Source organism: Macaca nemestrina, chromosome 2 (genome assembly GCF_043159975.1).
Source record: "Macaca nemestrina isolate mMacNem1 chromosome 2, mMacNem.hap1, whole genome shotgun sequence".
Taxonomy (NCBI): domain Eukaryota; kingdom Metazoa; phylum Chordata; class Mammalia; order Primates; family Cercopithecidae; genus Macaca; species Macaca nemestrina.
In genome coordinates, this window is record NC_092126.1 from 83,531,358 (window position 1) to 83,543,456 (window position 12,099).

At 37.2% G+C, this 12,099-nt stretch overlaps 1 protein-coding gene across 2 annotated transcripts; it reads right to left on the reverse strand.

The window, feature by feature from the left end:
• Nucleotides 1-309: 309 nt before the first annotated feature.
• Nucleotides 310-4,235, reverse strand: LOC105465766 (ribosomal protein L22 like 1). Of its 2 annotated transcripts, none has more exons than XM_011714395.3 (4): nucleotides 4,109-4,235; nucleotides 2,271-2,363; nucleotides 1,986-2,107; nucleotides 310-513 (listed from the first exon to the last, which is right to left on the reverse strand). In XM_011714395.3, the coding sequence occupies exons 1-4, from the start codon at nucleotides 4,115-4,117 to the stop codon at nucleotides 369-371; spliced, it is 369 nt and encodes a 122-aa protein (XP_011712697.1). In that variant the 5' UTR covers nucleotides 4,118-4,235; the 3' UTR covers nucleotides 310-368. The 2 variants fall into 2 exon arrangements, with proteins under 2 accessions (XP_011712697.1, XP_011712707.1); XM_011714405.3 differs by having other exon boundaries at nucleotides 2,271-2,360; nucleotides 4,109-4,218.
• Between the last annotated feature and the right edge of the window lie 7,864 nt (nucleotides 4,236-12,099).

The following is a 12,099-nucleotide window of genomic DNA, read 5'->3' on the forward strand; positions in this document are numbered from 1 at the left end:
AGGCTGGCCAACATGGCCAAACTCTACTAAAAGTACAAAAAATTAGTTGGGCATGGTGGTACACACCTGTAATTCCAGCTATTTGGGAAGCTGAGTCACTGCACTCCAGCCTGTGAGACACAACGAGACTGTCTAAAAAAAAGATTTCCTATATAACACTACTTTTACCTGAGTACACAAAAGATTTTGGAAATCCTGGGAAAAAAAATTCTACTAGCTATAAGCTATTTAAATACTGTTGATAGAAATTATCAGATGGAAATTAAAATCATGTAAACAGCATACTCAAATAAAAGAATGAGACAAAAGTTTAAGAGTATAATATTTTTTATTCACTGATAGCAAAGCCCTGTAAGGGGAGCCTTTGCCTAGTCCTCGGACTCTGATTCATCTTCATCTGGACTAATCTGGAAGTAACGAAGTTCATAGGTCTCCTTGTCAGATGCAACCACTCGAAGCCAATCACGAAGATTGTTTTTCTTAAGGTATTTCTTGGTAAGGTATTTCAAATACCTTTAACATAAAAACATAAATTTCATTAAGAAATACAATTCCTACTATGTAAAGGTTTATTGTATGAAAAATATACATCATTTTCATCTTTTCTGTACCTAGCTTCCTCCAAAATATTTCATCCTTCCTTTCACACTATGCATTGTGCAAGACTGTTAGGGTAGCATCCTCTTGTCATACTGCCACAGCCAAATTATTTAAGCAATATGATTTTACTCTTCAAATATATTATGTGTGTGTGTATATATATGTGAAAACGTTAACACCCCCTTCACCACTATTAAGCCCCCTAACTCCCAATTCCACCCTGGCTCAAGAGGGAACCTATTAATAGGGTTAAATTCTTACTATGCTCATTAAGTCTCAACTTCTCTGAAAATTCTTAGGCCCTCTCTACATCTAATGTAATCAGAGTTGTACTTCATAGTAATTATCTGATTATCTGTAAGATCCTTGAGGACAGCTACTACATTTTTATCTCTGAATCCTTAGTGATTATAATCTCAGTTAACATGTACTGCAACCACTTTAGTCCAAGCCATCATCGTCTCTTACTGAAATCAGTTCTTATATCTTCAGTTTCCACCAGATGTATCACCCTAGTCTTTTTCAGCCACAATAAACAATTGCTTCCCCTTACACATTCCATGGCTTTCAAGATCTGCTCCCCAGACACCCTCCCACCTCATGCATTCCTCCCAAAACACTACACCCCAGACACACTGGCTTTGTTACTATTACTTTAATCCACCAGGCTTCTGGTTCATCCTGCCTGTAACAATTATCCCCCAATTGCAAGGCTCACTTCTGCATTTCATTTCCTGAACAACTTATCAACTTACCCAAAAACTTTGCAACTAGCTTTATGCCCTTACAGCACTTATCACTGCTTGATTAATTCCATTTCACTCTCTCCCTTCTCCACTAGAAGTTTCTTGGTGGTGGTTAAACCGCCTGCTTGGTTCGCTGTTCAGTTTACCCAGTCCTATGCCGCCCATGAAGTATTTAATATATGGTGAATAAATTGAACAAATAAAAACTGGCAGCAAGATGTTAAGACTTTGCCTCTGATCAGCTACCTCTCCTGAATAAATAACTAAAACCTTAAAAAATTGTAAGAAAAGGTTTGTATCATTGAGACAATCCTCGTATGTACACATTAGACATGTTTCTTTTAACACACTCAAATACTAAAGTACTCAGCATTAAAGGTTATATACAACTTGGATTTACAGGGCCTGTAATTTACGGGACCGGGACCATGGACACAACTGCCCTATATTCTAGCAATAAATTACACTTACAACTAGAATCAGCAACTGGCACTAATTTACTGAATTTCCCATTTATGTAGGCCTTTAGTAAGCTCTTATTTATTCTTGCATATAAACAGAATACGCGTAATAATTACATATTCTATGAAATATTCCAAAAACTACTATAATTTTATTAAAATTTGCAAAGGTACCAACCTTTTAGAGAACTGTTTCTCAGAAACAACTGTGATTTTATTCTTGAAGCGTTCAATGTGAACAACATTCCCGAGATTTCCAGTTTTGCCATTGACTTTAACCTTCTCCCGTAGAAATTGCTCCTATTTTAAAACAGAAAAAATGCACAACTAGGGAAGAGAACCCTAGATATTCACTAGGGAAGGTACCCTAGGAATAGAGCTTAGGTTATTATCAAATATTACATATTTAAACCACTATAAATAACTCGGATTATAAAAATGAGCCAAGTAGAATGATACTTACAAAATTTCCAGAATCAAAAATTCCATCTTCTACTGGATGAGTGAGGTCCAAATTAAACTTCCAGGTTGACCTTTTGGGCTTCTTGTCTTTCTGCTACATAAATGTGAAATAATTATGTAGCTATATAAAACAATTTATTCAATTGGTATAAACAATTTTAAAGTTTGTACCAATGCAATCCGTACAATGTACTGTGAGGTTACATATACAGAAATGTAACAAAAATAAAAATTAAAAAACCCCACCGACCCGGGATTGATGTGAACCTCTAACCAAGTCCTAATATGTTCAAGTTGTCAAAAGGTTATGGACTTTCATTGTTTTCCATACCACCGATGTTCAATTTTAAACTATCGTGCTTTACTGCCACCCCACTGCAGATGGAAATAGATTAGTAAACCTCCTAGCCCAAGCACAGTTAAGTGCCAGAGCTAGGATTCCATCCATCTATGTCTAGGAAATTCAATTCTTACGTTGTTATAGGCAAGGGAAGAGGACTTCGGTAAAAAAAAAAAAAAAAAAAAAAAAGAAAGAAAAAAAATTTTTAAAAACAACCAAATAAAGGCCAGGCGCGGCCCCAGTACTTTGGGAGGCTGAGGCAGGAGGATCACTTGAGGTCAGGAGTTTGAGACCAGCCTGGCCAACATGGTGAAACCCCATCTCTAGTAAAAATACAAAAATTAGCCAGGTGTGGTGATGCATGCTTGTAATCCTAGCTATTCAGAAGGCTAAGTCGGGAGGATTGCTTGAACCCAGGAAGCGGAGGTTGCAGTGAGCCTGATCATGCCACTGTACTCCGAACTGGGGGACAGACTCTGTCTCAAAAAAAAGAAAAGCCAACACCGTGGAACTTAAATTTTCCATATCAAGACCATATTATATGGCTACATAAGCAAAATGTTGCGGTAGCCAGTAACCATGTACATTCACTGGAATATAAACAAATCAGTATTTATCAGATGATAACCTCCAATTTAGATCCACCCAAATGGCTACCAAGTATTACACCTTAGTTTGCTTTCTCAGGTAGCACGGTAACATGTACCAAAAGAAAATCACTCGGCGCAGAAGTTAATTTGGGAGACACAAACAATTTCTGTCTAATGGAACAGATAACCCTGTAGGGTTTATGGTCATGCTGGGCATTACGCAGTTTTGTAGCTAGCCCAGCAATTTTATCCTAACTTTTTCTGTAAATTACGCATATATACCTAGCTTTTCAGATATTCTTAGGAACATTTTAACATCTTACTGGTTCCCTTACTAATGACTTAAGTACAATATCTGAAGCATGTTCATTTCACATTGCCGGAATCTAGGCTTTTACTTTTCTAAAAATTACTTCACAGAGGAGCTTCTTCCCCAACTGAAAGTTCTCAGAAACTTCCGTGATGTCGGCCATCGTGGGAGCTGAGCGCCTCGGAGTTCCCTCTGGCCTGGGGCACAGGTCGTCAGACCGGCCGGATTACTCACCTTTCTCCTACCCAGTCCAGAGTGGCAAAAGCATTATCAGGCGCAAGGCAGTAAATAAATGGCTCAGATTGCAGTACCACCGGCCAATTTACAGCTGTGCCTCCCTCTTTCCCACGTGTCCAAAACCACCCATTCTAAACCATTTCCGAGCCCAGCTCCAACTCCACTAGAGCGCATGGCAGATGCCAGGAGTCTCGAAAAACAATTCAGAATCCTCGCGTTTTGGTTGTGTTTCTGACCCAGCCTCCACTACTCCCCTCCCTTTATCTCGACTGAGACGTCCCCACTCGACAGATGCAAAATTCGTTACAGCTAAAATCATTAAATTGCCGCACAACACTCCCACCAAGACATCGCTCACTCACTGGCGCCATTTTGCGAATCCGCCGCGCGAGCAGAGAGAAACCTACGACCGAGCGGTCTGTATTTATACCAAAGCGTGCTGCGTCACGCGCTGAGAACGTCAGATTGTCGCCTCCAGGAAAAGAAACCAGGAGGAGCGCGGAGGCCGGTAACCTAGGAAACCAGTGCGCGGCCGGACGCCAGTACGGAATCGGCTTTCCGCGGGCGCACGCGGGTGGCGGTGGTTGAACTGACTCCCGGGTTTCTGCTCCTGGCTGTACAAGCTGATTGATCGCAGTGGTCCCTACAGTTACCAAGTGGCTGCTCCCGGATACGGACGCACGCGAGGGATGCAGGGGTCATCTTTCACTAATCACCGGAATCCCCTTTCCAATCAGGGCAAGACAGTGTCTCAGGTTGCTTTGGGATCTCCTCTTTTATTGCAGTTATACTCCTCCAGCCAAAAAGTTATTTCTATTTGTGTTTTGTCTGTGGTCCTCGTTTTCTAAATGACTGTTGAGGGAAATCGGTTCTTCGGGGACCAGGTCCTCGGAAAAAAAAGCATTTATATATATATATGGGCGTGGTGGCCCACACCTGTAATCCTAGCACTTTGGGAGGCCGAGACCGGAGGATCTCTTGAGCCCAGGAGTTCCTGACCACCCTTGGCAGCATAGGCATAGGGAGAATCCGTCTCTACAAACAATTTAAAAAAAATTAGCCCGGGTGGTGATGCGCTTCTGTATTCCCAGCCACTCGGGAGCCTGAGGCAGGAACATTGCTAAACTTGGGAGGAGGAAGTTGCAATGAGTCGAGATCTGCCACTGCACTCCAGCCTGCGTGACTGTCTTAAAGAGAAAAACACGTAGTGCTTGCTTCCTGTTCATTCGTTTGGTATAATTTATCATGGGTTTTAGAGTTAATCCCAGGTCTCTTGATTTCCATCCAAAATGCTCCCCAGTTAAAATTCAATGAATGTTTGCTGTGACCTATCAGTATGTACAAGACATACGAAGGTGGAAGTGTCTTGCTGACAAAAGGAAAAAGTAGCTTTTGAGCTTTGAAGGATTGTAAATTGACATCAGATTAGAAGGGTGGCATGCTAAACCCCTTGAGTTTAGCAGTAATACGTTTTCGTGGAGATGAAATTATCATACCTAGGGGTAGGGGTTTGGGATGGGGTGGACTTTGTTGTTAATTTGAAGAATGACCCCAGAAAGTAAGAACTGTTCATGGCCTTTATGCCAGCAAGTAGTTATCGTGGAAACTATGCTTTAATAGAGCATATGACTTGTGGAGTCTGAAGAGAGGCCCTGAATTCCTAGAAGAAATCCATTTCAACAAGATTTTTTAGTTGTCTGCCTTAAGAGCCACAATAATTACATTTCTTTTTCCAAACATTAAAGAGATAGAAGGGAGCCATTGGCATTTCCTCCTCAAGGGCTGCCTAAGCTGAGGAGCAGAAATGATTCTTATTTTGCTTGTCTTTAGCAGTCTTCCATGTCTTGACAATAAACTCCTTAAGCACTATTAAGCCATTTGTACAAAGAGGATATGAAAACATACCTGTTTCACAATAACTAGTAATCGCCAAATAGCTAACTAATTAGAAACTGTAATGAGGGAAAAATATGTCAATTAGAAGAAAAAACCCCCCAAAACTTAAGAATATTAACGAGAAATGTGCAAATGGGAAGACTAAAAGTTGTAAATAATTCAGTTCTTTCCAAACTGCGTGTGTGCACATGTATATAGTCACACAATGCTAGTCAATACCCCATAGTTATTTTTTAAAAATTTGACAGCTCATTAAAAAAATAATTTTAACATTTATTTTAGATTCAGAGGGTACATGTGCAGTTTTGTTACGTGAGTATATATAATGATGGTGGGGTTTGTGGTGCGATTGATCCCTTCACCCAGGTAGTGAAAATAGTACCCAATAGTTAGATTTTCAACCCTTACCCACTTCTAGTAGTCCCAGTGTCTATTTTGTAAAAATTTACTGATACATCATCATTGTATATATTTCTATATATAATATTGCATGGGATAATGTGATATTTTAATACATGGATACAATATGTAATGATCAAATCACAGTAATTTGGATATTAAACACCTCAAACATTTTTCATTTTTTTGTGTGTTGAGAACATTCCATGATGTCCATGAGTATCCAATGTTTAGTTCCCACTTATAAGTGAGAAGTACAATATTTGGTTTTCTGTTCCTGCATTAATTTGCCTAGGATAATGGCCTCCAGCTGCAGCCATGTTGCTGCAAAGTACGTGATTTTGTTATTTATGGCTTGTGTTGACAGCTAATTCTAAATTACGACTCAATAAATGTCTGAAAAGAGCCAAGACACTTTAGAACAATGAAAGGGAGTGTGTCTTTCCAGCTCTTTCAATATAAGATATTGTAATAGATGATAGATATGTATTTAATATATTATAAACTTCAGTCATTGGATCTATATGATGCTGAAGCCTTAGTAAATGGATCAGTAAGCAAAAAAATACAGAAAAACTCCTCCATATGTAACAACCTTACGAATGGCTAAAATATAGTTTTATTTTTGTGTATGCATTTATTTACTTTTTAGAGACATAGTCTTGCTCTATCGCCTAGGCTGGAGTGCAGTGGCGCAATCTCAGCTCACTGCAACCTCTGTCTCCCGGGTTCAAGCAATTCTCCTGCTTCAGCCTCCCAAGTAGCTGGGATTACAGGTGCTTATCACCACGCACCGCTAATTTTTCTATTTTTAGTAGGAATTTCGCCATGTTGACCAGGCTGGTCTCAAACTCTTGGCCTCAACTGATCTGCCCACCTTGGCCTCCCAAAGTGCTGGGATTACAGGTGTGAGCCATTGTGCCTGGCCTAAAATATAGTTTTATAAGTAATTTTTTAATGTATGCTTGAGCTGGTGGAAAAGTAAAATAATTTTTAGGGAGCAGAAATGATAAGCCATGATCCTACATGTTTGGAGCTTAAATTAGCTCTGCCCAGATAGCATGAAAAAGCTCCAAACTGAGTATGTAGTTTAAAGTGTGCTTGAATTGTTAACACCAGACAGAAGCAAAGGCAAATGCTCTCTGGAGAAATGCATTTTAGACTCTGGATTTTCTATTCTATTCCATTGATCTGTCTTTTCACTTGCCAGTACCTCACTGTTTTGATATACAGGCTTTGTAATATGTTTTAATTTCTGGTAATGCTAGTCCTCACTCAGCTCTGTCTTTTCAATATTTTCCTAGTGATTCTTGCACGTTCATATTTCTGTATGAACTTTATTAACAACTTGTTTAACTTCATTAAAAAAACTTGGTATTTTTATTAAGACTGTATTCAAATTATAAATTAAATTAGGTAGAACTATCATCTTACTAACTAGCTATCAACCAATAATATGGAATTTGTTCAGGTCAACTCTGTCTTTTGGGAGTGATTTATAGCTTTCTTTGTATAGGCTTTGAACATTTTCCTTTCATTATGTCTTCTAATTGGTTATTATTTGTATATATGAAACTATTTATTTTTGCATGTTAATTTTATTTCCTGCTACCTTGATGGACAACTTTATTGTTTGAGTTAGCTTTATCATTGATTATCTGGGATTTTCCAGATATACTATCAGATCATCTGAAAACAGAAAATAGTCTTATTTTTTCTTTTATTCTTAAAATTTTAATACGTCTATTTTCTATTGTCCACTTGTACTGGCTAATACTTCCAAAACAATGGGGGTCAAGATATTGAGCATTCTTGTCTAGTTCTTGACCTTAGTGAGACTGCCTTCAGCATTTCTCCACCAAGGAAAAGGCTAGCTTTTGGAATTTTATGCAAAGACATACACACATATATATGCACATGTCTATACATATGTATACACACACACACATAGCTGTTAGGTGTACCATGTTAACATATATAAACATAAATACATTTACATCAAATAAGTATTCATACATCTCTATTTTCTAAAGAGATTTTTTAAGAATGGATCTTGTTTTACCTAAATTTTTTTTAGCATTTATGCAGAAAATCATGTTTTTTCAATTTTTTAATTTGTTTATTTGAAACAGATCTTGCTCTGTCACCCAGGGTGGAGTGCAGGCGCAGTCACAGCTCACTGTAGCCTCCACCCCCTGGGCTCCAGTGATCATCCCACCTCAGCCTCCTGAGTAGCTGAGACTACTGGTGCGCTCCACCACACCTGGCTAATTGTATTTTTTTGTAGAGACGGGGTTTCGCTATGTTGCCCAAGTTGGTCTCAAATCCTGGGCTCAAGCCATCCATCCGTTTCGGATTACAGGTGTGAGCCACCATGCCCGGCCTTATTTTTTCCCTTTATACCTATTAATATAGTAAATGCTATGAAAAGATTTCCCAATATATTAATATATGTCCTATGATAGTGAGCTATATTAATAGATTTTCTAATATTGAACCATTCTTACATTTCTGATAGACACTGGTGTATTACTTTCTTCATGTGGTGTTTGAGTCTAAAAACTAGTATTATATTAGGATTTTTGCTTCAATATATTTTTTGTTATTTTTAACAGGTTTAGGATCAAAGTTATACTTGCTTCGTAAAAAGAATTTAGATTATTTTCCCTATTCTGAAACATTGTACATAACGTTAGCACCATCTGGTCTCTAAAAGTTTGGTAAAATTCTCCTGTGAAACCATTTGGACCCCGTTTTGTTTGGTTGGTTTCTTTGTGGGAACAGCAACCCCAGCTTGGTTTCTTTGTGGGACAGTTTCTTGACAACTTTCTGTAGTTCTATTAAAATTACAGTTTAAGCTTTCTGTCTTTACTGAGGTCAATTTTAATAACCATATTTTCCTAAGAAACTGTATCATCTAGGTTTTCAAATTTATTTGCAGAGTTTTGTTTTATTTTTATTTCCTCTACATTATCAGTGATTCCTTCTTGTCATTTCCCATTTTTGCATTTGTGCTTTCTTCATGTTTATTAAATAATAGCTAATGATCAATCTATTTTAATTTTTCCAATAACTAGAATTTTAATCTATTTGCTATTTTTCTTATTCATCTCATTAATTTCTGCTTTTGTTATTGTTACTTCCTCCTGTGTGCTTCCTTTTGGTTTATTTTTCTAGCTGTTTGATTTACTATTTATTTATGTTCATTCTGTCATTTTTATTTATATAGATGGTAGGGCAATGAATTTTCCTCTGATAATACTTTTACATAGATTCTGATATATAGTATTTTCATTATCCTTCAGGAATTCCTTAATTTTTGTATTTCCCTTTTCATTGTACACTGCATAATAGGTTTTAAATTTCTAGTTAGAAAGACCTTTTTATTTTCTAGTTTGTTTTTAATTTCACTTGGGACTGGTAACACAGTGTTTTTAATATTTCTGCTTTATAGAAGCTACTGCTGTTTTCTTTATGCACTAAATGCCCTTTTTTTGTGTCAAAGTTCTATTTGCCTTGGAAAGAAAATCTCTAACATCAGGATGGTAATATTTGATATATGTGCAACAGATTTACCTCATTAATTGTACAGCAATTAAAATGAGCTACAGTGACAGCCACATTAAGTGAAACTCACATAATTATGAAGGAAAAATGCATACACACCATGAATGTTAGTCGATGAACTTCTCCATTAGAATCTGTTGGGGATCTGCTGGGCCTTTTTGGCTTTCTTGGGCACTAGACTACAAGTCATTGTGGTCCTGGGAAGTGTCCCTGGGTGTAGCCAAAAATTATTTTAACTGGATTCAGAAAAAAAAAAAAAAAAAAAAAACCCTCTCAAATTGGACAATGGATTGATATAACCTTGTAGGTAGGTCCTTTTGAACCAATACACACCCAGTGGTTGTAACTGATATGACTACAAGTATTGTGGGAAACAGATATTGTAAGTTCCCAGTGGAGTGAATAATTTAGACAGGTAGTATGGTTTCCAAATATGCGGTTCCATAGAAGGGCATTCTATTTGGATAGAATGTTTAATGATTTAATGATGGGGGGATGGGGGAAGGATAAGATGCAGGTAAATTGTAAGAGACACAACTCATAATTAGCCCTTTTCAGTCTTCTTTTTCCCTCCTATGCCTCCCTCTGGGTAACTGGGCTACCGAATTTGCAAGTGGCAAAAAGGAGTGGGGATAGAGGCTAGAAGACCTTAACTGGTACTTCTTTTACTGCCCAACTTTGCATTGTGGATCTGGTAGATTATGGGTATTTGTAATGATCATAGATACAAGGTGACAACTGCCATGGTATCTCTGGCATGGCTCACATGTCAGGGAGCAAGAGGGATGTTCTAGAATGGTACAGTGTATAAGGAAGAAACCACTGAGCCACCTAGAAATGAACATGTCCAGTTGGTGTGGATTAGACACGGTGAGGACTGGCAAAAGGGTGAAGCGTTTGCTTCAGGAAATTATCGCACCACTCATGTTGTGGAAAGGGAACAGCAACTCCAGCTTGTAGGAAAGAAACACCTCAGACCCTGGGAAATCAGGGGTGAGGGAAGTAGCATTGCCCTCTCTTACATTAAATATCTCTGGAAGGACACATAGGAAGGGGATGAAGAGAGGAAAATGTCTTTAGTCTTTTGTACCTGCTGAGTGACTATTTTATAGTTTAAAAAACATTAAACATTTAAAAATAACACTGTACCTAAACCTCAAACTAATATTTAGAAATTAATAGTCCCAGCCATAATGCTAGGGCACTACGTGAGGACCTAGAATATAAAAGTACTCAATAAAAACAAGTTAGATTTTCTTTTAAAGTGACATACACTTAAGTCATACAATTTTCGGGTATGAAATTGTTTTAAAGATGTAGATATACAAGAATAGTGCAAGCTGTTAACTTTATTTTTATTTAATACAACTGATGAAATTAACAGACAAATATATTTTAATAATATAACAAAGCTATTATTGTTAGGGTATTATCTACATTTTAAGGTTTTTTAAGTCAAAGACTTAACATCTGAATTTTAACTATTTTTGAAATGTAAAATGCACAATTAGTAATACCCATACTACATATCTTAGAATTTTAAAGTTTTAGTGAAAACATTTGAGTCTCTGCAAGTAAAAGCAATAGTTCTCCTGTATCTAAGAAAAAAAATGTATTACTAAAAAAGTGCCACTAGATTTAGACAATGCTAAACTGTTTCCTTTTTGGGGAGGAGGACAAAGTACATAATAGTATAGAACTAGTCATTTTCATTATACTAGTATGGAACTAGTAATTTGCATTATGCTTTGTAACAAGCACAAGAGTGCTTATTTATAGTAGATATTAACCACAATAAATAACTCCTCAAAAAAGATCACAGCTATGATGGGTGACAAGCTGTTCAGTCATTGCTGAAAATAGTCCAGAGTTTTTTAAAAAGTGCAATCTTGATCTGAGATAAACTTAAGTCTACCAATACCAAGAAATAGTTTTAGGGACTTCATATAAATACAGTAACCTGTCTTTTTTTTCTTTTGTAAAATAGGTTTCTACCTGTTCTAAGGAGGGGAATAGTGGTAGATAGCAAAGTTTGGCAACAAGTATGTTTCTAGCAGGTGAAAGCCTGGTATCCATTCTATAAGATGCATCTTTTTTTTTTTTTTGAGACGGAGTCTCGCAAGATGCATCTTTTATGGAAAGAAAGCATGCTTATTAGATGTATATAGTACTTTTCAGGCACTTGACCTCACTTGGTAGCTAAGTTGGTGTTCAGATGTTTGTTTAATGGAAAAACATTAAATTACATATTGGCTTCAAGCCATGTTCCCATAGAACATCTGTGTTTCATAAGCTAAATCCAAATGTTCCCTGCTAAAATCAAATAATGATGCCATATACCCAATTCAGAGAAAAAATTTAATAGATTAAATAGATTGAATTGTCTCAATTTTTAAGGTTTTCCGCTATAAATTTTTCTTAAATCTTTGTTGCCTGTTACTTGTCTGAATGTTAGCAGAAAAAAGGCTTGACAACTGTGAAATACTATGCC